The sequence below is a fragment of the Pan paniscus genome, chromosome 23 (genome assembly GCF_029289425.2).
Source record: "Pan paniscus chromosome 23, NHGRI_mPanPan1-v2.0_pri, whole genome shotgun sequence".
In the NCBI taxonomy this organism is placed as follows: domain Eukaryota; kingdom Metazoa; phylum Chordata; class Mammalia; order Primates; family Hominidae; genus Pan; species Pan paniscus.
In genome coordinates this window covers 40,065,361-40,093,110 of record NC_085927.1, presented here as the reverse complement: position 1 = coordinate 40,093,110, position 27,750 = coordinate 40,065,361, and the positions used below count along the sequence as shown (strand labels likewise).

General features: G+C 37.5%; 1 protein-coding gene across 16 annotated transcripts in view; it reads right to left on the bottom strand.

Moving 5' to 3' along the window:
- The window catches only part of HORMAD2 (HORMA domain containing 2), a 115,275-nt gene that overhangs the window by 65,905 nt on the left and 21,620 nt on the right, over positions 1–27,750 (bottom strand). For 13 of the 16 annotated variants that reach the window (XM_055105938.2, XM_055105942.2, XM_055105940.2 and 10 more), the window contains 7 exons: positions 24,132–24,195; positions 23,207–23,243; positions 15,841–15,861; positions 15,136–15,162; positions 8,611–8,678; positions 5,873–6,030; positions 5,448–5,698 (listed from right to left, as the gene is read on the bottom strand). In XM_055105938.2, the coding sequence (XP_054961913.1) occupies positions 5,448–5,698; positions 5,873–6,030; positions 8,611–8,678; positions 15,136–15,162; positions 15,841–15,861; positions 23,207–23,243; positions 24,132–24,195 (626 nt within the window). Of the gene's footprint in view, positions 1–1,802; positions 5,699–5,872; positions 6,031–8,610; positions 8,679–15,135; positions 15,163–15,840; positions 15,862–23,206; positions 23,244–24,131; positions 24,196–27,750 lie in introns of those variants that run through there. The other 3 variants (XM_055105930.2, XM_034948701.3, XM_034948699.3) reach the window with 1 other exon arrangement.

Genomic DNA, 27,750 nt, shown 5'->3' with positions numbered 1-27,750 from the left:
GAAAACAAACAAACAAAGCAATAGAAGTGATTAGCACAACCAAAAGATGGCTTTTTGAAAAGACTAATAAAAAATACTAATTTTTGGCAAACATAACAAAGAAAAATAAATGAGACACAAATGAACAGCACCAGATATGAAAAAAGGGAAATAACTACAGAAATAGAAGACATTTTAAAAATTATGAGACCTCCACTAATAATTTGATACCAAAATATATCAATACCTGAAGGTAGAGGAGAGAAAGGCCAGGTATTCATATTTTTTGGTATGAAGTTATTCATGGAGGTTTTTATAACTTTAAAAATCTCTCTTCTGTTTCCGTAGTTATTTCCCTTTTTTAGAGAAAAACATAGAGTACATCTCTATAAATTTTGAAGTAGGTAAAAATGTCTCAAGCAGTACTGAAAACTTCTGAATATAGCTGAAAAGATTGATAAATTAGAATATATTAAAATTAAGAACTTCTGTTTATAAAACACCTCATTAAGAAAACAACTTGTAAGGTTGAAGAAGATATTCACAATACATGTATCCAACAAAGTACTTATATGCAGAATATATATGCAGAGCTCCTACAAATCAGTAGGAATGAAAGACAATCCAAGAGAAAAAAAGGCAGGGTAGGAGCAAACAATTTGAACAGATACTTCACAAAAGAAAATATTCAACATGGCCAATAAACATATAAAAAGTGCTCCTCTTCATTAGTTAAAATTAGTTTAATAAATTAAATTAAATTAAATTAATTAAAACAACAATGACATACCACAGCACATCCACCAGAATGGCTAAAATCTTAACGATGGAAAACGCCAAGGGTTAGTGAGGATGTAAAGCAACCACAACTCTCATACATTGCTGGTGGGATTGTAAATTGGCACAAATACTTTGGAAACTATTTTGCACTATCTGTTAAAACTAAATATACACATACCCTTTGACCCAGCAATTCTACTCCTAGTAATTCTATTCCCACCAGAAATGTGTAGTTATTTCCCTAAAAAACATGTTCCAGAATATTCAAAGCATTTCTATCCATCATAGACAAAAATTATAAATTATCCAAATTAACATTAGAATGAATAAATTGCCATTAACAATAGAATGAATAAATTGTCAGGATGGTCTACAACAACATGTAAAAATATGGGTAAATCTCACAACATAATGTTAACTGAAAAAATGGTCCATACTCGGCCCTGCGTGGTGGCTCACGCCTGTAATCCCAGCACTTTGGGAGGCCGAGGCGGGCTGATCAAGAGGTCAGGAGATCAAGACCATCCTGGCTAACACGGTGAAACCCCATCTCTACCAAAAATACAAAAAATTAGGCGGTGTGGTGGCGGGCGCCTGTAGTCCCAGCTACTTGAGAGGCTGAGACAGGAGAATGGTGTGAACCCAGGAGGCGGAACTTGCAGTGAGCAGAGCAGAGATCGCACCACTGCACTCCAGCCTGGGAGACAGTGGGAGACTCCGTCTCAAAAAAAAAAAAAAAAAAAAAAAAAGTCCATACTCTATGATTCTATGTCTATAAAATAAAGAGGAGAAACTAATCTATGCGAATAGAAGTCAGGATAGCAATATTCTTGTGAGCAGAATAGTGACTGTAAAATAAGACTGGGGGTTTCTCAGGGTCTGGAAGAATTCTATTTCTTGATCTGAGTGCTGATTTCACATATTTATTCAGTAGGGTTGTGACAAAGACAAAGCAAGCAAGATGTCCAGGGGGCAAAATGTAAGGAGGTCCTTACGCTTGGCACCTGAGATCTTCCTTAAAATATGCTCCCTAGGCACCTTGCTTGCATCACCCTCATCCCAGCTCTAGTGTTCAGTTTGTGAATATTTATTGAGCTGTATCACTGATACATATGTTTTACTGTATGTTTATTATTCTTGAATTTAAAAGTGTTAAGAAAGTCTGGTCTATTTCACTCCATAAATAAAAATAAACTTTAAGTGGATTATAAACCTAAATGTAAAAAGAAAAGCATTAAAACTTTTAGAATAAAATATGAGAATATTATTAATGACCTTAGGTAGAGGATTTCTTAAGGATATCCAAAAGCACATATTAAAGGAAAAGATTAGACTATATTAAAATTAAAAACTTACATTGCTCAAAAGACCTCTTAAAGAAAGTGAAAGATGAGCCAGGCACAGTGGCTCATGCCTGTAATCCCAGCACTTTGGGAGGCTGAGGCAGGCGGATCACCTGAGGTCAGGAGTTCAAGACCACCCTGACCAACATGGAGAAACCCTGTCTCTACTAAAAATACAAAATTAGCTGGGTGTGGTGGCACATGCCTGTAATCCCAGCTACTCAGGAGGCTGAGGCGGGAGAATCACTTGAACCCAGGAGGCAGAAGGTTACCGTGAGCTGAGATTGTGCCATTGCACTCAGGCCTGGGCAACAAGAGGAAACTCTGTCTCAAAAAAAAAAAAAAAAAGAAAAAGAAAAGAAAAAGAAAGTGAAAAGATGAGCCACAAACATGAAAAAAATATTGCAACATAAATGAGTGAAAAAGAATTATTACTAAGCACATATTTTTTAAACCATTGAGGAAAAGATAAATAACCTGATAGACAAATGCATGAAAGACATGAACAGCTATTTAATATGAGCAAAATAGGATGGCCAAAGAAAAGATGCACAAACACACAAATAATCAGAGAAATTCAAATTAACATCATGAGGCATTACCATTTCATATCTAGCAGGCTGGCAGGAAACATAAACCCTGACAATAAGTGTTGGCAAGAATGTAGGGTACTCTCCTCCACTGGGGGTAGCGAGTAAGTTGGTACGACCACTTTGGAAAACAGTTTTGCTTTACCTAATATAGTTGAAAATACACAAGCCTAGAACTGTTTCATATATTCCCAAGAGACACTCTTTGACAGGTGTACCAGGAGGTATGTACATGAATGTTTATAGCAATTAAAAAGAATGTCTATCAAGAGTAGAAAACTCTACAGCAGTGAAAATGAAAGAACAATAACACAATGGCTAAATCTCAACTTTGAAGTTCAAGCAAAAGAAAATTAAAGGAGAATACTCAGAGTATGATTACTTTGATATACAAATTTAAAACGAGTAGATGTACTCATCCATGGAAAAACTATAAAGAAGAGCAAGGAAAGGTTATCATGAAGGTCAGGAGAGTGGTTACCTTCAGAGGGCGTGCAATGAGGAAGGGACACATGGTGGCTTCTAAGGGAGTAGCAATGTTCTACATCTTAGCCTAAATGGAGGACATATGGATGTTCTCATTATTCTTTAAACTGTACATATTTTTATGTAGTCTATTATATGTATATCTCAAAATAAAATTTTTAAAAGAAATAAAGATTCTACATATGTATACACATGTATGTATGTGTGTGTGTGTGTGTGTGTGTGTGTTCCATGTATTCCATGAAGGAAAACAAAAAGGAATCCTTAGTGGGAAAGTGACAGTAACCACTTTACTAGACTTACTAAATTCTCTCATATGTTTGGCTGGCTGAGAGAGAAACTTCAATCAACTAAGTTTACCACAAAGTCCATATAATACATATAGTTTCAACTAAATGTATGCTTGAGAAGGATTATCACATTTCTTATTTAATCTATTAGTTGAACTATGCGTTCTTAGGTTGTCCTGCTTTCATTTGATTAAAAAAAAAAGAAAGAAATTCTTAATTAAAAGGTAAAAATCTAACCAGGTGTGGTGTAATCCTAGCACTTTGAGAGGCCAAGGCAGGAGGATCACTGGAGCCCAGGAGTTCAAGATCAGCCTGAACAACATAGGGAGACCCTGTCTCTACAAAAAATAAAAAATTAGCTGGGTGTGGTGGCGCACACCTATGGTTTCAGCTACACTGGAGGCTGAGCTGAAAGGATTACTTGGGCCCAGAAGGTCAAGGCTGCAGTGAGCTGTGATCAACTACTGCACTCCAGCACTCAAGCCTGGACAACAGAGCAAGACTCTTTCCCTAAATAAATAAATAAATAAATAAATAAATAAATAAATACCTAGCTGAGGCCCAGTGTGGTGTCTCATACCTGTAATCCCAGCACTTTGGGAGGTCAAAGTGAAAGGATTGCTTGAGCCCAGGAGTTTAAGACTAGCCCTGGTAACAGTGAGACCCTTGTCTCTACAAAAAATTAAAAAATAAAAAATTAGCCAGGTGTGGTGGCATGTGCCTATAGTCCCAGCTACTTGAGAGGCTGAAGTAGGAGGATTCCTTGGTAAGTTGAGGCACCAGTGAGTCATGGTTGCACCACTGTACTTCAGCCTGGGCAACAGAGCGAGACCCTGTCTCAAAAACAACAAGAACAACAACAAAAAAAAACTAGCTGAAACATTCTTTTCTTAACCTTCATTTTTTTTCCCCTTTCTATGTTAGCTATATCTTCCTTGAGTGAAATTGGAAGAGGAAAATTGCACCAAAATCCAAAGTCATTTTTATGTCTAACATCGAGAAAGCACTAAAAATTTAAAAACAATCTGTTGCTTGTTTGGTTATATTATTTACATTAATTGAATTAAAACTAGAACAACTAGAACCTCTTTTCAATGTATTAAACATAATACAGAGTTAAAGAACTAGAAGGAACCTTCAGAAGTTACCTAGTACAGTCACCTATCTTTAAATAAGACTCAAATTATCTTAAGCAAACAAGGTATCATTCTAATCTTAAAATATCTCCTGAAAAGATCTTATAGCATCCCTTCCTACTGAAAATTTTTTGTCTAACTCAGAACCCTTTTAATACAATGTTGTCATACAGTTAACATTATTATCCAGACAACCACCAGTTAAGGGTGTGGAGTTACCTAGGGCATAATGGGACCCTAGCAAGAATCTAACTCCAAGTCTCTATTGGTGGAAATGGGAGGATAAAGGGATCAGAGACCTGACTGTTTGGCTCCACTAGCTCCAACCCCACCAACCCCCTGACTTTCCCCAGTGAGTTAGCCCCAAAGCTTGTCTTCCTCCACATAACCAGAAGTTAACTATTATTTGTTTTCACGCTGACTCGGGTTTATCCATAAAATTTATCTTCCCCAACTCCTCCCATCCAATTATCTCAGTATCAAGAACTGATTTATACTTCCAATGAGTATGAATAAATACCTAGAATATTTTTCAATCCTAAAAATATGTCATTTACAAATAAAGGAAAGAAAACCTCAAATTTTCTAAATTGATGATATCTTTAATAAAATAAATATATTAGAAAATCTTTTTCCTCCTAGTTATGGACAATTTCATCTGATAAAGTATATTTCCTTTTAGAAGATTAAACTTTTTTAGATTAAAAACTCCTTGATGTCAGAGACTAGTTTTGTTTCAGTTTTTATAGCTGGCACACTCCACGTGCATGCCCTGGGTAGAAACTGAAAAATATCAATTGTGTTTAACTGACACGATAGAAAATCTCTAAAGCTTTGCCTTACATGGTCATTGCATTCTTCTTCCTCATCACAGTCTAGACCCTGATGGGCGATCTCAGTAGTGCTGTTCTCCCGAAACAGATTGTTCTCCAAATCAATCACTTTTGTAGCCTCTGTCATGACTTTTACTTTCATGCTATGAAAGCCAGTGGAGACAAATCCCACTTGCACGTTGATAGGCTCCTTGTCAAACAGCAGGAAGTGTGAATTTACCCCTTCTTTAAAACCGAGGGGTTGGTAATCATGTGGGGTCACTGCGAAATGAAAAGGGCAAAAAGCCATGAAAACTGAGTTTCAATACAACAAGTCCGATTAATCTTTCATGTGTAGCAACAGACTTCTCTTTCAGATGCCTGCAAAATCCTTTTACTTATAGAAAATATTAGCTCAGCACTTAAGGAGGAATTTGCCTAAAGTTCTCTACCTACCTGCATTATAGTAGTGGAGTTTCATAGTAAGTACAACATTATTAGGAAGTGGCTCAAGGTCCTGCATCAGTATATACAATTTACGGATCAGTAGAACACTGGCTTTCTTAATATCTTCATTGTTTGTTCCACTTTCAAAGCTTGTACTGCTGCTATGACTACATAGAAAAAAAAGCATACTTTTTGATCATATACAATAGTGGCAATCTATCCCAAAAGAAACAAAACTTTTGACTATGTGAGTAAATATAAATTAAACATTAGTACATTTTGAGACTTTTTTAGAATGTAAATTAGGGGAGCGATGGTACTTTTTGCAATGTATATACAAAGAATTTCTTAAGTAGCAAATTCCCTAAAAGCATTTAAAATACGATCTTTTTAAAAATTTGATTTGAAAAAAATCATATACCACAATAGTAAGAACAACGAATTTGGAATTAGGTGACCTGGCATCTAATATCAGCTGTGCTGATAACTAGCTGAATGACCTTGGTCAAGTCATTTAGACACACTCTAGGTCAGTTAGCTCATTTGTGAGATAAGCGTAAAGACATTTCTACAACTCTCAAGCATAAAATCAATCACCAGCTCTGGGCCTTTCTACCGTCTGATTATCTCGCAAAAGTATCCCTTCCTCACTCTTGCATTGATTACTACAGTGGCTATCTAACTATTTTTCCTGCTTTCCTTCTTGTCCACACTACAAAATATTCTCCATATCACTGCTGAAATAATATTACTAATAGGAAAATCTGTTCATGTCACCTTCTTACTTAGAATTCTTCTATTATATCCATCACTTTTCAATCAAATTCAAAGACAGTGTGTATACAATTCCTTTCACAACCCGTCATATCCTCACCTCCATCCTCATCTGCAGCTATTGCCCAGTTTCCTCTCACTCAAAGTATTTGCATATGCTGTTCACTTTGCTTGTACTGTGCTTTTCCACTTCTCTTCCTGACTGTCCTAAATTTATCCTCTAATACCTAGCTCATGCGCAGACTCTTCAAAGAAGTCTTCTCTGATAATACCCTCATCTCATCCTCAGGATAACTATTTGTCCTTCTCTAGACTGTGAGTGGCTATATCTTTCATCTCCACAGTACAGAGTTTGGTGCCCAGCTATTCAATCAACATTTGTTGAATTAATGAATGAATGAACAATTTGGACTAAATTACCTTCCAATTCTAAACTTTGTTCATTTATCTCCAAAGTTTCCTTCCACAATTAGTCTCACATTTGAGTAGTTTCCAGGAGGGACCATGACTATAATATATTTACACATGGCTGTGCACATAGTTAGCTCTTAATATGAAAAATAACCCTAAGTAATTGAAATGTTGGATTTTTCCCTAACTGATCTTTGGAGACAGTGTGAATTCATGAAGCAAACATTTATTAAGTGAATACATTAGCTCCTTTTCCAATTTTGAACAACTTAAAATTCTGCCAACCAGGATTTAACCAATTCAAATGTAGGTAACCAGAATGAAGGGCTATAGGCATGTAGCTCATGGGAGCCTCCAGGACACATCAGTAAAATCATATTCAGGACTCCCATTTAAACAAATGCCTATATTTCTTCTCTAGGAAATTAATAATATGCATCACCTTCTCCCCTTAGCATGTGAAAGATTTGGCCATTTTTGTTTTACAGCTTACCTCTTGGCATATGTGCCTTCAGAACAAAAGAGTTTAATCTGGCCATCAGTGTATATTTTTGAGTTTTGGAGAGTAAAGGTAACTTTTTATGTGAGAAAACGTGTATGAAAAGTGCTGCTGTATAAGCTGTAAAGTATTATACAAATGTTAGCTAATAAAAGGTAATATTTTAATTCTCATTTTTGGAACTGATTTTCTCTTCACATTCTAGTGCTGTCTGTAGGTTTTACAAATGGAAGGATAATTAAGGGAGTGAATCTTGGAGAAAAGTCCTCAAGCTCATGGCAAATGATGAGCCAGAGCTAATAGTAGGGAAAATTGAAAATTAGGCCATGTCTCTCATCAGTCATTCCTTTCAGGGGCATCCATCCCCCTTACTTGGATTCCTCTACTATCCAGAGCTTTTCACCATCATCTGTACCTTCCACTACTGTGCCATCTCATCAGCAATACTTAGCTCTCCATCCCCCCTGGCAGGTCTGAATCCAAAAGCTACTGGGAGAAAAATAAATGTTGCTCTTCAATGTCCTTGTGTTTGCTATTTAACCCATTAGTAACCTAAAACTTGGAATTTTCGACTTCATAGGAAACTGCAGTGCTTTCTAATCTTTTCATACAAGGACACAAGGAAATGATATTTATATGACATACTGGGGTAAGCAAATGAGAATATTTGTGCATACGGGCAAATAGTCCAGGGGTATTATCTACCCTAGGCACAGGCTGGCTATATCGAGGTGGAAAGGATTGCTATCTAGGCATAGTTGAGAAACTTTGAATTAATGGCTAGACAGAGCCTTATGGAGTTATTCAATCAATAGCGTGTAGGCAACCTTATTGACATAATTTCTACCTTTGTGCTACATGCCATTTTCTCTATTCCCACCAGCTTAATCCATGGATTTCAGGAATGTAAACAATTGTTGCAGCCCCTTTTTATAATAGTGGTTTTCTGTAGGGTTTGTGGGGAAATATGTAAAGAAGTATAAGGCCTTTCTCTGGCCTCAAGAAGCTTATGTTTACCTCAATCCTATTTATTTCTCATGTTCATTAAGCAGTTAGATTCTACCTGTCAAAATCCATAGTGGCTCCTTCTTTCCTGTATTTGAATTTGAACTGGTACATCTCAGTCACTTTCTACAAAAACCAAAGGAAATAAAGAAAAAAAAGAATTTAGAAAAGAAATCCAGAATCTTACCTGATCATAAGTAAGGAACATTTTCACTGTATATCTACTGTACTTCCTATATAGCTGTTTGTTTCACAGTATCACATTATTCAAGAGTAATATTTCCAAATATAAAGACAACCTAGTTTTTTCCTCCATGCTAAAAATAAATTAGATGAAAGATACTATTATTACCATTTTAAAGCTGGAAAAACAAAATCACAGAGTCAAATATCTAACCGAACTAGGTAAACAACAGTGGAAACAGTTGAGAAACCATTCATTCATGTAACAAATATTGTATTGAACGTCTACTTTGTGCCAGTCACTGGAGTCACAGCGGTGAACAAGACAGAAAAGGTCCCTGTTTTTCTGGAATATACATACAATCCAGTAGGGGAAATAGTCAGTAAATAAGTAAACAAATGAAATAAGCTAATTCCGATAGTGTAAGTGCTGTGAACAAGAAGCAGATGCTGTGATAGAGAGGTACATGAAGGGGACAAGTGCTGCTTTGGTTTGGAAGGGCCAAGGAAGGCCTTGCTGAAGAGGTGAGGTTTGAACTGAGCCTCAAGGGTCAGTTATGTGCAGATCTGGGGGGTGGGGTGCCTCAGGCAGAGGGAACAGCAATGCAAAGGCTCTGAAGTGGGAAGGGATGCTGCCTCTTCTAGGGTCAGAGAGGAGGCCCAGTGGCTGGAAACCAGTGAGCGAGGGGGAGAACCCAGGAAATGAGGTGATAAAGGAGACTATGGGGCCTTGTTGGCTATGGTAAGGGGTTTGGATTTCATTCTAAGTAAGCTAGAAGTCTACGGAAGAGTTTTAAGCAGGTGAGTGATTTGTATTTTTTAAACATCATCTTGGCTCCTTTAAAAGTGCAGAGGGGAAGAAATAAAAACCATGAGAGCAATTAAGAGTCTACTGCAGTAATTCAGGGAAGACTACAATGGCAATAGGAAAATTACAAAAATTAGAAAAGGAGCCCTGATCTCTGATATCAAGTCTTGTTTTTTCAGTCCTGCACTGAAAACTAGATGCTACTACTGCTATCTGCTCTCCTCACTGTTAAGAAAACTAGAAATAAAGAGGGACAAATTTCCTCATAAGAGATAGATTCCATTTAAAATAAAATGAATGTCTGGCTGGGCATGGTGGCTCACGCCCGTAATCCCAGCATTTTGGGTGACCAAGGTCATTTTGGCAGATCACCTGAGGTCAGGAGTTCAAGACCAGCCTGGCCAATGTGGGAAAACCCTGTCTCTACTAAAAATACAAAAATTAGCCGGGCGTGGTGGTGCACGCCTGTAATCCCAGCTACTCAGGAGGCTGAGGCAGGAGAATCGCTTGAACCCAGGAAGCAGAGGTTGCAGTGAGCCTAGATTGTTCCTCTGCACTCCAGCCTGGGTGACAGAGCGAGACTCCATCTCAAAAAATAGAATAGAATAGAAGGAAAGAAATAATAAAATAAACTGAAATATAAAAATAAATAAATAAAATAACTAAATTAAATTTAAAAAATAAATAAATAAAATAAACATCTAGTAGTTGAAGCAAACGTTTGGCCCAGATATGTCATACAGTATGTCCACAGAGCTGGAGAAGTACTAATGACAAGTAAACAGTATAAGTTCAAAACAGAACACAAAAAATGTCCTTTATTCATCTGGTTCAGTATTTGATCCTTGACAATGTGAAAATGAGGATGTCAGACTGATCAGAAAAAGTCTCAGTGTTTCTGTTACTTTAAGCCTCCCAGCTCTGCTGATCTTAAACCTTAACATGAAACTTAATTACAGGTGATCAGATCTTGGGAAAATTGGCTCATGATGCTTAAACTCTACGGAGACTGATTTGTAATGGAGTTAATTTTAAAAGATAAAAGCATTTTCTGAATAAGACAGCCTACTTGAGAAATCAAATCAAGTTCAGAAAACTGCTTTGTAAATACAATAGGAGAGACAGATGAGATTAGAGGAGCCTATAGCAACAGGTTCACTCCAGATAGGCGAGATGAACAGAGTCCTGTCTTAGCCAATGCTGGGTGTAATTGCTCTGCCAAGCAAACAATGCCCATTCTTCCTGCCTGCCCATGTTTCTCAATCAACTCTAGCTTTTTAATGCTCTGAGTGATCTTTTGTTTTTTTAAATTGTAACAAGAGTAGGTTGTTTTAGTAGTTGATAATTTTATTTACACTTTATTATTTGATCCCTGAAGCAACTAATAAAAGAGTTATAGTTATAATTGTTTTACAGAAGATGCTAATCCTTAATTAACTTCAGTCTGACTCTGGCTTATCTAGGAAAGTATATTTACAGCAGGCACTATTCTTAACACCTCATATAACACTTTTCAGACTAATGGGTTGCCTAATAAAGATGAACCATTGAACTGCTCATCAGTGGTTTCTATGAATCATACTAAATATAGTCACATAGGCCAAAGCAGCAGCAACATATGCAGCCTTTCCTTCTCCCTCCACATTCCAACCCATTGGCAAGACTTTTCAGGTCTATCTCTAAAGCAAATTGCAAGTCCATCTGATGCTCATTCTCTGTTCTGCAGCCAAAAGTAGTTTTTGAAAATACAAATCAGACCATGTCACTCATTTTCTTAAAAACCCCCATTAGCTTCTCACCACCCTTAAAATAAAATCCAAAAGTTATCTTGATTTGCAAGGCCCTACTCATCTGTCCCCTGTCTGCCTCTCTAACCTTATCTCTGGCCACTTTCCCTTGCACTCAGCTAAGCTCCAGGCTCATGGCACCTTTTCTATGCTCAAACACCCAAGATTCCTTCCTGTCTTAGGGCCTTTGCACAGCTATATTCTGGAACATGTGGTCTCCAGTTAATGATAATAATAATATTCAGGCACTGCCCTAAATATTTCATGAGTTCATCCCCTTGTGTAGCCAACACTCTGAAGTAGACATTATTCTCATTATTGATGAAGCTAGTAAGTGGTAGAACTGCAATTTGACTCCAATGCCTGTGATGTTAACTGTGGTGTTATTTGGCCTGTCACATGCCATTGCCCTTCACAGACTGGCATGGGCTGACTCCTTCTGGTTACTCATCTCAGCTCAAATAGTAGCCTCTCAGGGATGCCTCCTAGGAACTGCCCAATCTAACACAGCCATCCAATCCCTCCTTCTTCATTCTCCACTTCAGCACTCTCTAGTACATCACCTGTTTAAAAAATTTTCTTCATAGCACTATGTCTATCTGAAATTGTTTGTACTAATTTTTATTCATTTATTTATTGTTTATCCTACCTCATAAGAACGTAGGCTTCTAGAGAGCAGGGATCTTGCCTATCCCATTCACCCCTGTGTTTTTATACCTTGAACAGTGCTAGGCACATAAAAGGAACCCAATTAATATTTGCCGAATGAATAAATATTTGGCCAAGGTAGAGTTCATGCTTACTTAGGATTTCATCCTACAAGGATTTTTTTCTAAAATAAAATATCTAAAAGTATATTGTGGCTAGAAACGGAGACCACTTATAGTTAAGTTCATGAAGCAATCTATTAAAGGTGAGTGTTGGCCAAGTGCAGTGGCTCACACCTGTAATCCCAGCATTTTGGGAGGCTGAGGCAAGGGGATCCTTTGAGACCAGCCGGGGCAACATAACCCCACATTTGCAAAAATTTTTAAAAATAACTGGGCATTGTGGCGAACAACTGCAGTCCCAGCTACTTGGGAAGCTGAGGCTGGAGGATCGCTTGGGACTAGAAGGTCAAGGCTGCCATGAGCCAAGATCACACCACTGAACTCCAGCCTGGGTGATGGAGGGAGAGCCTGTCTCTTAAAAAAATAAAAAATAAAGGGTATTGATCACCTCCAATGGTAAATAGGCACAAAGGAATAGATAGTGAAACCATAAGATTTATGCCTTCACCATATTCATATATAATAATTCTATATGGTCTTATATGCATTAAGCTGTGTAAATCTTATTTACATTTTGGCTTACATGTTTTACTAATACTTGCTACTCATTTTGTAGTGTGTTCCTGTAGAAAAGCTACACTATCACTCTTCACTATAGTACTTAGTTTACTTAGATGCTTAGTTACTTTCGTTGGTCATCTCTTTCATGAGATGGAGCAACCAGAACAAAACTTATAGCACAGAAGTACCATAACTTTGTAGAATGCTGAAAACTCAGTTGGCCTTCTGAACTAGGGACACACACTTGTTTGATTTAAGCCAGAGGTTCTCAATTGTTATACCATGACATACTCTTCACAAGAGTGCTGCAAATTTTAATCCAACTGTCTAGTGTATTTTTGCTTCAGGCATATATAAACATTGTTATTGTTTGTGCAATTTTGTTTAGGAAAGGATATACTTCCAGGCATACAACTCAAGAAACATGGCACAATATGAGATGAATGCCAAAGATGATGTTTATGTTAGAATGTTGTTTTTGAGTACATAAGAGAATGAGATCAGGGAGGTAAATAGTTTTATCAGTGACTTGATGCTAAATAGCAATCATAAAATAATGTAACTTGTGGATGCTTTTTAGGCCCTATGAACATTGCTATACCACAGTAGTAGTTACACTGTAATTATTACTGATTTTTTTGGGCTCCTTTGAGTGTTTTAGTATTACCCAATATGCTACTGAATTTTTTAGTAATAAAAAGTATACCATGAGCACGTAGAGGTTAGGCATCACTACCTACCCATAAGGGGAACACTCTGTAAACATTCAAAATATTTTTTCCTGGGTCATAAATGATAGCTCAAAACTTACCACATAACCAGCTTTTGTTTCCTAACTTCATTATTATATATGCCTGCATTTCTTCCCACTCTGTAATACTTTTTTTGTAATTAAACTCAATTTGCTTAGCATTTCACTACCCCCAAAAAACACTGGTTTCAAACTAGGAAGTTTTCATGCATAAGAAAACATGATAAATACTACACTAAGAAAATGATCAATTTAGTAACTATCAGAAGGTTTTATTTTGGGAAACTTCCCTTCAAACTTACAGTGTGGTGGGGAAGCATTTTGAAATGAAACAATAGACAAAGAAATAAAAGATAGAACTAGTTTGGGCATTGAGGAACTGCTACCTACAGTATGTAAAAGTTTTCTTACCCCTTGCTTAAACAGCTACATGTCATCTTGCAAAGAAAGAATATTAAGAGCCAAAAATGCATAATTTAGTCTAGAATAGCACCAGTTAGGCTAAATATGTAGGCTTAGAGAAGGAAAATTGAAAGTAAAGAAAAAGGAAAGAAAGCTAGGAGAAAGACAAAGAGAGTAAAGTGAGAAGAGAACAGAAAGTTTCTCCCTCCATTTCTGTCCCACAGCCACATTCAAAGTGGCACACAAGTAACTATTATGTGTCCAAGACTATGAGACAAGACTCTTGTCCTCAAGAATTCACAATCTGGGCCAGACATGCTGGGTCATGCCAGTAATCCCAGCACTTTGGGAGGAGGAGGCAGGCAGATCACTGAGGTTAGGAGTTCAAGACCAGCCTGGCCAACATGGTGAAACCCCATCTCTACTAAAAATATAAAAATTAAAAATATAAAAAATATAAAAATTAGCCGGCCATGGTGGTGCATGCCAGTAGTCCCAGCTACTCAGGAGGCTGAGGCAGGAGAATTGCTAGAAGCCTGGGAGGCAGAGCCAGCCTATGTAACAGAGCGAGACTCCATCTAAAAAAAAAAAAAAGAAAAAAAAGAAGAATTCACAATCTGGTTGAGGAGATTAAGTAATCAATATGAATCAATTGAGAGTGTTAAATTGTGGGGTTCTGCTGGAAAAAGAATTTAAAGAAAGAAGTTAGTATAGACCAAATAGCCAAAGAGGTTTACATATAAGATATGAACATAGTTGGCCTTGAAGATGAGTCGGATTCCCTAAACAGAGGGAAGAAATCTAAAGAGAGAAATAAAGAGGTAAAGCTCTGAAAATCTATAAAAACACGAAAAGAGGGAGAATTTAGTTGGCAAAAAAGAAAATTAGAGTTATGCCATATCTCATTTATTTTCCCAAAAGGCCGTAAACAGAAAAGATTCATAATCAGTTTAAATAAATAATAAAATGTGGTTTTATATGATTCAGAAAAAAAGTTCATAAAAATTAAATTTAAAAAATTTTTAAGAAAAAAATGTGGTTTTATACATTTATACATTAAGAGACTCTTAATGCCAACAGGTTAGGGAATAAGCTCAGTTCTTCTCAATGCCTTTTTTCCCCAATACCCTTACGTAGTTTTTGAAAAATCTCATAATAAGAGATTGGTCAAGTTTAGAGTAAAATATACTGAAAGAGCCCACTATTAGTTCCTCTGCTCATATGGTAGTCTAGTAACAAAATCTATAGCCTCAACTCAGAAAAACATCTTAAAATATAATATACATATACTACCCACCTATACGTTTGTGTGTGTTCTTACCTCAGATCCCATGGGATCTGTGTAAAGCTGTATAAGGGAAAATAAACATCATTTAATTTCTGGAATTTACTAGATTACTCCTCATGAAATACCTTTTTTATATAGAGTTCAATTTGTGTTCTATTAGTTGAGTACAGACATATATTTTAAGCTAGAGATAGGATATGCTTATTTTGTGAATGTAGAGTCTTTAGAATATTCTGTGAACACTGAATAAAAGGAAATTAATAATGAAGCATTCATAATTACCAGGACTAAGCTACAAATAAATTCTAAATAATCCATTATGGTTTAAAATTTGTTCAATAAATCATAGATCTAAGACTCTCAGTGGTATCTTCTCATTTTCTATTCTTAACTATGTATAACATGTTAAACTCAGAGGTATACAAAATTTCAAAAGAGTCTACCAAACTTCAAAAACAAAAAATTTGGAGTCTGTAAAGTAACTAAAAAAATAAAATCCTGAGAGCCAATAAATGAAGCAGATAGTATAGCCTATACATTTTCCCATGTATTATACCAAAGAAATATACAATTCATAATCTTTTATTAAACTTCTGATAGATCCTATGTTTTTAATTCCAAGACAGATTTAAAAAAAAAGTCAGGGAGGAAGAGGGAGAGTACTGTTTTAATGTTTCACTTGCCAAAAGACAATGAAATAGAGACAGAGGCTTGGTCTTAAAATGAGTGTGTACTTACTGTCAGTACTGCCATACGTAGCTTCAAGAGAAAGAAAAAAAACTATTATTATTACATACTTGCACCTATATTATCATTCTTTTCAATAGACTAATTAACATATTATTTCAGAGAGGTTCGAAAGATTTGGGTAGGAAAAAAATATCCAGAAGGCCAGAAGAAAAAGGATACAGTCATCCCTCAGTATCTGAGAAGGAATTAGTTCCAGGACTCCCTATGAATACCAAAATCCATGTGTACTCAAGTACCTCAGGGAGTATATGAAAAGTCAGCCTTCCATATCTGGGTTTCACATCTACAGATACTGTATTTTCCTTTTTCTTTTTTTTTGAGACAGAGTCTCACTCTGTCACCCAGGTTGGAGTGTTGTGGCATGATATCGGCTGACTGCAACATCTGTCTCCCAGGTTCAAGGGATTCCCCTGCTTCAGCCTCCTGAGTAGCTGGGATTACAGATGCCCGCCTCAATGCCCGGCTAATTTTTGTATTTTCAGTAGAGATGGGGTTTTGCCATGTTGGCTAGGCTGGTCGTGAACTCCTGACCTCAAGTGATCCTCCCATCTTGGCCTCCCAAAGTGCTGGAATTACAGGCATGAGCCACTGTGCCCAGCCTGTAGTATTTTCTTTTTCTTTCTTTCTTTCTTTTTTTTTTTTTTGACAGAGTCTTGCTCTGTCGCCAGGCTGGAGTACAGTAGCGTGATCTTGGCTCACTGCAACCTCCGCCTCCCAGGTTCAAGCGATTCTCCTGCCTCAGCCTCCTGAGTAGCTGGGATTACACGCATGCACCACCACACCCAGCTAATTTTTGTATTTTTAGTAGAGACAGGGTTTCACCATGTTGGCCAGGATGGTCTCGATCTTCTGACCTTGTGATCCACCCACCTCAGCCTCCCAAAGTGTTGGGATTACAGGCGTGAACCACTGCCCTGGCCCCGTCCTGTATTTTCGATCCACCTTTGGTTGCAGATGTGGAAGCCACAGATACAGAGGGCCAACTGTATTTATTGAAAATAATCCATATATAAGTGGACCTGTGAAGCTCAAACCCATGTTGTTCAAAGGTCAACTGTACTTTTTTCCAGGAAGGTCAAAATTAATTTTATGCTAAAAGTATATTATATGAGGCTGGGTGCGGTGGTTCACGCCTGTAATCCTAGCACTTTGGGAGGCCAAGGTGGGTAGACTGCCTGAGCTCAGGAGTTTGGGATCAGCCTGGGAAACATGGTGAAACTCTGTCTCTACTAAAATACAAAAAATTAGCCAGGCATGGCGGCTTGTGCCTGTAATCCCAGCTACTTGGGAGGCTGAAACAGAATTGCTTGAACCTGGGAGGCAGAGGTTGAAGTGAGCTGAGATCGCGCCATTGCACTCCAGCCTGGGTGACAGAGCGAGATTCCATCTCAAAAAAAAAAAAAAAAAAAGTATATGCTCACAATTTGATAGCAATTTTTTTGCATTATAAAGGGGAATTTCCTAGATATCTGAAAACTGATTCTTTCCTATAATTTTTTCTTTTTTTCTCTCCATTTCTGAAAGACTACCATTTTTTAATTGATATATAATAGTTGTACATATTTTGGGGGTACATGTGATATTTTGATACCTGTATATAATGTGTAATGAGTTCAACTGTATTTTAAATCATTTCTAGATTACTTATAATACTTAATACCATGTAAATACTATATAAATACTTGTCACACTGTATTTTTTATTTGTATTTTTTTTTATTGTTGTACTGTTATTTTTTCTAAATATTTTCCAGTTGGTTGAATCTGTGGATGTAGAATGCTCTGATACATGGAGGGCCAACTGTACTAACTATTCACTCATTCAAGTGAGAGTCCATTACGTACACAGGGCTCTGCTAGAGACGAGAGGGACACAAAAAAGATAACTATCCCTACCCTTAAAAAGTTATATTCTAGTTCTGGAGGCAAAAGGTATACAAAATAATTCATTATTACTAAATAATTAAGTATGCAACAAGTACCTCAAAAAGTGTCCCATTTGAAACTAATCTACTAAAGTAAAAACATCTTATATGTCTATAAAGTCCTTGTCCTCTCTACATATACACTACTATGAACAGATTATCTCTGCTTGAAAGAGTAACATATAGAGATAGAAATATTATCAAGCCAATGATAATTGTTTTTAAAAACTAGAATACAAATCAGAAAATTTCAGGCCAGGCACAGTGGTTCTTGCCTGTAATCCCAGCACTTTGGGAGCCCAAGGTGGGCAGATCATTTGAACCCAGGAGTTCAAAGCCAGCCTGGGAAACATGGTAAGATGCCATCTCTACAAAAAGTAAATAATTAGCTAGGCATAGTGGTGCACACTTGTGGTCCTAGCTACTTGGGAGGCTGAGGCAGGAGGATTGTTTGAGGCCTGGAAGTTGAGGCTGCAGTGAGCTGTGATTGTGCCAATGCACTCCAGCCTAAGCAACAGAGTGAAACCCTATAAGAAAGAAAGAGAGGGCCAGGCATGGTGGCTCACACCTGTAATCCCAGCACTTTGGGAGTCTGAGGCCAGAGGATCACAAGGTCAGGAGTTTGAGACCAGCATGGCCGACATGGTGAAACCCCGTCTCTACTAAAAATACAAAAAATTAGCCAGGTGTAGTGGCAGGCACCTGTAATCCCAGCTACTCGGGAGGCTGAGGCAGGAGAATCACTTGAACCCGGGAGGCAGAGGTTGCAGTGAGCCAAGACCACGCCACTGCACTCCAGCCTGGGCAACAGAGAGAGACTCCAAAAAAAAAAAAAAAGAAGAAAGGAAGGAAGGACGGAGGGAAGGAGGAAAGGAAAGAAAGGAAGGAAAGAGAGAAAGGAAGAAAAAGAAGGAAGGAAGGAAGGAAAGAAGGAGGGAGGGAGGGAAAGAGAGAGCGAGAGAAAGAAAGAGAGAGAAAAGAAAAAAAATTTCAGAACCATAATTTCATATCAAAGGACTAAAACTTTACTGCCACTGTGTGGCCATTTTGATTACTGCATATAAACTCATACATTACTTAATTGAGTTCATTTATTTATGCATTCATTCAAAAATAGACATGGTCCCAATCTCAGGGAACATTTAGACTAGCAGGGGAGAACAACGTTAAACAACAAAAAAATAGCAAAGATAGCTACATCATTAACATCGTGTTCATTGCTATGAAGAAGCAGCATGGGATGCTATGAGAACATGAAATAAAGGGACCATCTAGGCTAAGGAGGAGGGTGTCAGGGAGGGCCTCCCTAGGGAAGTAAATATTTAAGCTGAGACTTGACAGATAAATTGGAGTTAGCCAGGCAAGGTGTATGGGGCAGGGGAGAGAAGTTTCCAGGCAAGAGGAACAATATATGCAAAGGTAAAAGGAGCTTGGCATGTTCTAGATTCTTTGTGTGGCTTGAACATGGGAACGACAGTGATGCCCTGGACAGGAAGATAGGGATCATACAGGCCTTGCAGACCATGTGAAGGACCCTGAACTTTATTTTAAAAGCTATGGAAAATTTTTAGGCAAAAGAATGACATGATCAGACTTGGGTTTCTGAAAGTATGCAGTGTGGACAGTGGGTTGGAATGGTGAGGGATTGAGAATGCGAATAAGGAAACAAGCTAGATAGCTATATACAATATAGTCTCTTTTTTTTACAATAATTATCTGCAACACTGATATGTGCTTATTTTAAAGAATTCAAGCATAATATAAAGTACAAAATAAGTATAAAAATCACCCAAAATTGAAACCCCATCTCTACTTTAAAAATACAAAAATTAGCAAGGCATGGTGGCACGTGCCTGTAGTCCCAGCTACTTGGGAGGCTGAGGCAGAAGAACTGCTTGAACTCGGGAGGCAGAGGTTGCAGTGAGCCGAGATCACACCACTGCACTCCAGCCTGGGCAATAGAGCGAGACTCCGTCTCAAAAAAAAAAAAAAATCACACAAAATTTCATAACTAGAAATAATCATGCTCTTACAGGGGAACACCTTTCAAGATCTCTAGATACTCAAATCTGATTTTACTCAAACTATTTTCATTTATTTATTTATTTATTTGAGATGAAGTTTCGCTCTGTCGCCCAGGCTGGAGTGCAGTGGCATGGTCTCAGCTCACTGCAACCTCTGCCTCCTAGGTTCAAGCAATTCTCCTGCCTCAGCCTCTCGAGTAGCAGGGATTATAGGCACAAGCCACCATACTCAGCTAATTTTTTGTATTTATAGCAGAGACAGGGTGTCACCATGTTGCCCAGGCCGGTCTCAAACTCCTGGGTTCAAGAGATCCACCCATCTCAGCCTCCCAAAGTGCTGGGATTACAGGTGTGAGCCACTGTGTTCGGCCTCAAACTACTTTTAAAACATATCATACCAGCTACAAGATCACCTGAGGAAAGTTATAAAAGATTAACAACTGAAAAACAATATAAATACTATTTACTTAAGAGACTAAGTCATCTATCTAAAATTTTGTCTTTTGATCTCTCCAAAACAAGCTATTTTGACTGAGTCAGTCATACAGGTAGTCATTTAGTAAAATAAATTTATCAAACTAGCTAGATACTCTTTGTACATTATACTGCTATTTTAGTACATGTAATACTTATAATTTTTTATTTAAGAAGTGACTCTATTATATTATGACCTCCCTGGGAGTGGAATCACATTTTACTCTCATTATTATCTCATCCAATGCTTAGAAGCACAGTGTCTGGCACAGATTAAATAGCCAATGTATAAAGAATGAATGTTTAACACATACATAGTATTTGTTATGTGCCAGGCATTGTTCTAAACATTTTAGATCAGTGGTTTTCAAATTATGGTCCCTAGACCAGCAGTCAAGAGCATCTCTTATAATTTGTCTGAAATGCAAATTCTTACATCAGAAATTTTGAGGTGAGGCTTGACAACATGTGTTTTAACAAGTCCTCCAGGTGATTCTGATGCAAGCTAAAGTTTGAGAACCACTGCTTTAGATTATTAACTCATTTAATTATCAAATATCCTTAACAAGTGGATTCTATTATTATCCCCATCTTATATGCAAAGAAACTAAGGTACCAAAAGGTAGGTTACTTGCCAAAGGTCACAGAGGTGTTAAGTGACAGAAGTGGGATTCTTCAGACCTTCTGACTCCAAAACTTGAACTTCTAACTATATTGTACTGCCCCTCAATGAGGAACAGTCAGGAAATGCTGCTAAATGAATGGATGAAGGGGAATGAGTGAGCACTGTTCAGTATAACAGTGATGGCCATCTCCCCCTCTCAATCTGTCCAAATATTCAGGGCCTCCAAAGCTCAGAAGCTATTTTCTCTCAAAAGATTTCTCTCATGTTTCTCACAGGGTATAGTGCCTCCTTTCCCATACTTCCCATTGCATATGATCATTATCTTTCTTTTGGCATGCATCACTTTCTAATGAGCATTATAGGGGTGATTGAAATATCTCTGATATTTTTACATAAAAATATCAAATTGATATAAAAAAATCAATATATAGTCTGGGTGAAGTGGTTCATGCCTGTAATCCCAGCATGTTGGGAGGCTGAGTTGGGCAGATCACTTGAGGTCAGGAGTTCGAGAGAAGCCTGGCCAACATGGTGAAACCCCGTCTCTACTAAAAATACAAAAATTAGCTGAGTGTGGTGGTGCATTTCTGTAATCTCAGCTACTTAGGAGGCTGAGGCAGCAGCATCGCTTGAACCTGGGAGATGGAGGTTGCAGTGAGCCAAGTTTGCGCCACTGCACTCCAGCCTGGGCAACAGAGTAAGACTCTGCCACACACTCACAAAAAAATTAATAAATAAACATGTAAAGCCCAATATGACATAGATACTGGCCAATCAGAAAGGATGCCAATTTGGCTCTAGAGCTGGCCTCCTGGAAGCAACGTTCGGACTAGATATTAACCCTTTGGTTACTGGATTTTGGAGTGTTCTGGAGAGATCCCAAAAGAGACACTGTAAGGTGATGGGGAGGATATTGATGGGGAGCCACATGAGGTCTCAGAAAAGTAGCTATTCACCATTCAATACAGAAATATTTCAATATTTTAAGAGCAGATACAGCTGAGTCAGTATGTAACAGCTGATCATCAGCCCTGCATATGAATTCACTTATCTTCTGCCATGGTTATAAGCTCTTTCCCACTTCTGTTTTATCTTTGTATCCCTAGGTCCCTCTGGTCAGTGTTGAATAAATCATAAGTAACAAATGTGCAGTGGAAATAGAAATGTATGAACTTGCTAAATAATCCAGTGTAAGGCTTCCTGACCTCAAGATTTCTTAAAGGAACAGGAATTGAGGAGTAAAAAGAAGACATAGATGGAGAAAGTGGGGAAAAGCAGTGGCGGAAATTTCAAATACTTACACACAGGCCTTGGCTGTCACTGGAGAGCAGCAGCCATGGTTCTGCTTTATTCTACAGCCATGGGCCTCAACAAGGGCCACAAGGTGACCAAGAATGTGAGCAAGCCCAGGCCCAGCTGCCATCGCAGGTGCCTGACCAAACACACCAAGTTCATGCGGGATATGATCTGAGAGGTGTGTGGCTTCACCCTGTATGGGCAGCATCCCATGGAGTAGCTCAAGGTCTCCAAGGACAAAAGGGCCTTCAAGTTCATCAAGAAAAAGGTGGGAACACACATCCGCACCAAGAGGAAGTAGGAGGAGCTGCTCAATGTCCTGGCCACCATGAGGAAAGCCGCTGCCAAGGACTGAGCCCCCTGCCTTGCCCTGCCCTCTGCTCATAATAAAAGCTTCACAGAAAAAAAAAGAAAAAGAGAAATTTCATTTATATACATCTTGTCTCTTCAACTAGGACTAGAGCCTCCATTTTGTACACCCTTCATAGCTGTCTTGGGCAGCATGAAAGATCAGATGCACTTAAAATTTAAGCTGTATTTTTTTTAAATTTGAGGTACAATACTAGCTATTGTAATGGAATAGATTATACTTATGAACAAAATATAGTTACCAAAATAACTAAGACAGAATAAAAACCAATCATTCAAGTCAATTTTTTCCTTTCATATCTGCAAATTGAATCACCACTATTCTAAATATGTTCAATGCACTAAATGCCAGATTCTTGTCTCTCCTGTCCCACATCCTGTGGATCTCTTCCAGTGACTTCAGAGGAAACTCTGTGGTCAAAAAATGTGAGTATGTAAAAGAGAAAAAATGAGTTTTCTTTCTAATTGATGCAAAGGAGACAACAACAGGACAATAAAGACATAAGATAAGAAATTAGTTTATGGATGCAAACGTAGACACTTATACTGTTAAACACAAAAACAAAATAAATGTCTAATTTCTTTTTTTAAAGAATAAAAGACAAGCCTTTGATTCCAGTGTAAGTGTAAAAACATTCTTACGTATCTCTTTTCCAAAGCATCAAAACAACCTTGAATCCTGTCAAGAAATAAATGTTTGATGTCAATTGGACCATATGCAAATCCAAAAAAATTCCAAGTACAGAATTCATTTGCACTTTTTGCTTTGATGTACATTAAGTTGATAACCATCTTACCTTTCCCATTTAATCATTTTTTTAAACTTCCAGCAACTTTTAATATGTTGATAGAACTTTATAAGTAATAGTGAGCTATTTTGTGGTAGTGAACCAAATTTTTTTGGATCCCATGTTTAGTACACTGACACACATATGATGAATTATCAATTTTTAAAATCTGTGTGGGTACATAATAGGTGTATATATTTAATATTTTATCACAGTTTTTATTTTTATACAAGTCAATGTTCTTTCAAAAAGCTAAATCAGTGTCTTAAAATTATATTGAATAATTCTTACAAATTCCTAGAAAATTATTTTTAAAAAGAAAGAGGGAAAGTAGGTCAGGGCAGTGGCTCACACCTGTAGTCCCAGCACTTTGGGAGGCCAAGGTGGTTGGATCATGAGGTCAAGAGATCGAGACCATCCTGGCCAAGATGGTGAAACCCTGTCTCTACTAAAAATACAAAAATTAGCTGAGCGTGGTGGCATGCACCTGTAGTCCCAGCTACCCGGGAGGCTGAGGCGGAGAATCACTTGAACCTGGGAGGCAGAGGTTGCAGTGAGCCGAGATTGCGCCACTGCACTCCAGCCTGGGGGACAGAGCGAGACTCCATCTCAAAAAAAAAAAAAAAAAAATCAAAAACAGAAAAAGAAAAAGAAAGAGGGAAAGTAGGAAAGAAGAAATGGTTTTTTAAAGAATGATCTTACTAAATAAAGTCTTATGGGTAATTTCAGCCATGATAAAAATAATGTTGTTCAACTTTTATAGAATTTCTATTACTTACCATCTGATAATATGCAGTGACCCGGGACATTTTTTATCTTCTCGGAGGATTTTTAAACTGAGGTCTACAAAAACAGAAACACAGTCTATTTTTATCTACTAAATGACTGCTGTACTGAAATTGTCCATGCTAAATAGGGTATTTCCTTTAACTATTTTATTTATGTAATTTATTTAGTTTTATAGCTTATAAAAACATTTTGGATCTCTAAACATCTACTTTAAAAATAAATCCTATGTTAAGAAGTAGCTTGGTCTCAATTTCGATTACAGTAAGGATTTTCCCCCTTCTACAATGTAGCACAACTGAGTTGGCTCCAAAATCAATTTGTGTCCCTTCTTTGCTGCTGTAGAATTCTAAGTAATTATGAGGTAGTATTGAGACTATCTCCATTGACCAACTTAAAATATACACCTAAATATCAGTCATTTCCCTGTTATTTCTCTCCCTCTCATTGAAAAGGAAGGAATAAAAAATTTCACATGGATTATTCTCAAATATTTATTTTATCTGAAATCTACCTTTTTATACTTAAGAAGAATAGGAATATCATATTAAGAGTTTGGGTTTAGGCCGGGCGTGGTGGCTCACACCTGTAATCCCAGCACTTTGGGAGGCTGAGGCAGAAGGATTGCTTGAGCCTAGGACATCGAAACCAGCCTGGGCAACCTAGTGAAACCTCACCTCTAAAAAAAATAATTAAAAAAATTATCTGGGCATAGTGGCACATGCCTATACTCCCAACTACTCAGGAAGCTGAGGCAGGAGGATCACTTGAGGCTGGAAGTTCGAAGCTGTAATCCTGTAATGATCATGCTGCCACACTCCAGCCCGGACAATGAAATGAGACTCCCTCTCAAAATAAATAAATAGAGTTTTGGTTTAAAGTAGTCCAAGATCAATCACTGATTTATGTGTGATTTTGCATAAGCAACTTCACCTTTTCATATTGTTTTCCTATACTAAAATTGATGTTACCTGTATTGAGGGATATGAAAATTATCCCATGTTGATATAACATTCAGAAATTACAAGAGAGTGACACAGGAGTATTAAGCATTTTTATGATGTATATTACTTTAAGAACAAACATTGAAAGGGAGACATAAAACTTCCACAATAACTGTCACAAAAAATAAAGCTATAGGGAATGGTATCATTGCCGTTGCCTAGGGTAGTGACTGGCACACAATATGCGCTTATTATCAAAAATATGTCTTTCTCAATTCTATGTTCTAGACAAGAGGGAAAACTGCAAATATATGTTAGATATAAACACATTCACTATTACAAGTTTGTATCTCATAGACCAAAAGATGTCATAATACAAATGAGGTTGTCATGATTGCAAATATCATGTTTATGTGCTTATAGCACACATGCATTTTATTGATGCTCTTACATTACTTAAGATAATTTTTTTTTGAGACAGAGTCTCACTGTATCACTCAAGCTGGAATTCAGTGGTGCAATCACAGCTCACTGTAGCCTTAACCCCCCAGGCTCAGATGATCCTCCCACCTCAGCCTCCAGAGTAGCTGGAATTACAGGCACTCACCACCATGGCCAGCTAATTTTTTGTATTTTTTATAGAGACAGGGTTTCACCGTGTTGTTCAGGCTGGTCTTGGACTCCTAGGCTCAAGCAGTCTGCCCACCTTGCCTTTCAAAGTGTTATGGTTACACTTTGGATTACAAGCCTGAGCCACCATGCCCAACCAAGAGAATTAGACTGAAATGAGGCCAAGGTATATCATTAAATACAGATGTAAGAAATTTAAAATTAGATTTTGAAAAATAACATCTTACAAGGCAACTTGTAGCTCTCTATGTTTATTTTCCAAATGACAGTTCCTATTTTAGTGACAAGTCAACAAGATTCACAATCCAGCTTTTTTTTTTTTTTTTAATACTTTAAGTTCTGGAATACATGTGCAGAAAGTGCAGGTTTGTTCATGTGCCATGGTGGTTTGTTGCACCCATCAACCCATCATCTAGGTTTTAAGCCCCACATGCATTAGGTATTTGTCCTAATGCTATTCCTTCCCTTGCCCCCCACCCCCTGACAGGCTCCAGTGTGTGATGTTCCCCTTCCTGTTTCCATGTGTTCTCATTGTTCAACTCCCACTTATGAGTGAGAACATGCGGTGTTTGGTTTTCTGTTCCTGTGTTAGTTTGCTGAGAATGATGGTTTCCAGCATCATCCATGTTCCTACAAAGGACATGAACTAATTATTTTTCATGGGTACATAGTTTTCTATGATGTATATGTGCCACATTTTCTTTATCCAGTCTATCATTGATGGGCATTTGGGTTGGTTCCAAGTCTTTGCTATTGTAAATAGTGCTGCAATAAACATATGTGTGCATGTGTCTTTATAATAGAATGATTTATAATCCTTTGGATATATACCCAGTAATGGGATTGCTTGGTCAAATGGTATTTCTGGTTCTATATCCTTGAGGAATTGCCACACTGTCTTCCACAATGGTTGAACTAATTTACACTCCCACCAACAGTGTAAAAGCATTCCTATTTCTCTACATTCTCTCCAGCATCTGTTGTTTCCTGACTTTTTAGTGATTTCCGTTCTAACTGGCATGAGATGGTATCTCATTGTGGTTTTGATTTGCATCTCTCTAACGACCAGTGATGATGAGCTTTTTTTCATACGTTTGTTGGCTGCATAAATGTCTTCTTTTGAGAAGTGTCTGTTCATATCCTTTGCCCACTTTTTGATGGGGTTGTCTTTTTCTTGTAAATTTGTTTTAAGTTCCTTGTAGATTCTGGATATTAAACCTTTGTCAGATGGATAGATTGGAAACATTTTCTCCCATTCTGTATGTTTCCTGTTCACTCTGATGACAATTTCTTTTGCTGTGCAGAAGCTCTTTGGTTTAATTAGTTCCCATTTGTCTATTTTGGCTTTTGTTGCAATTGCTTTTGGTGCTTTAGTCATGAAGTCTTTGCCCATGCCTATGGCCTGAATGGTACTGCCTAGGTTTTCTTCTAGGGTTTTTATGGTTTTAGGTATTACATTTAAGTCTTTAATCCATCTTGAATTAATTTTTGTATAAGGTGTAAGGAAGGGGTCCAGTTTCAGTTTTCTGCGTATGGCTAGCCAGTTTTCCCAGCACCATTTATTAAATAGGGAATCCTTTACTCAATGCTTGTTTTTGTCAGGTTTGTCAAAGATCAGATGGTTGTAGATGTGTGGTGTTATTTCTGAGGCCTCTGTTCTGTTCCATTGGTCTATATATCTATTTTGGTAGCAGTACCATGCTGTTTTGGTTACTGTAGCCTTGTAGCATAATTTGAAGTCAGGTAGCATGATGCCTCCAGCTTTGTTCTTTTTGCTTAGGATTGTCTTGGCTATATGGGCTCCTTTTTGGTTCCATATGAAATTTAAAGTAGTTTCTTCTAATTCTGTGAAGAAAGTCAATGGTAGCTTGATGGGAATAACATTGAATCTATAATTTACTTTGGGCAGTATGGCCATTTTCACGATACACAATCCAGCTTTTTAAACAAATAAGATTTTTGAAAACTTGTTGAGTCCTAGGTACTTGGGTTTTTTGTTTTTGTTTTTTTGTTTTTCTGAGATGAAGTTTTGCTCTTG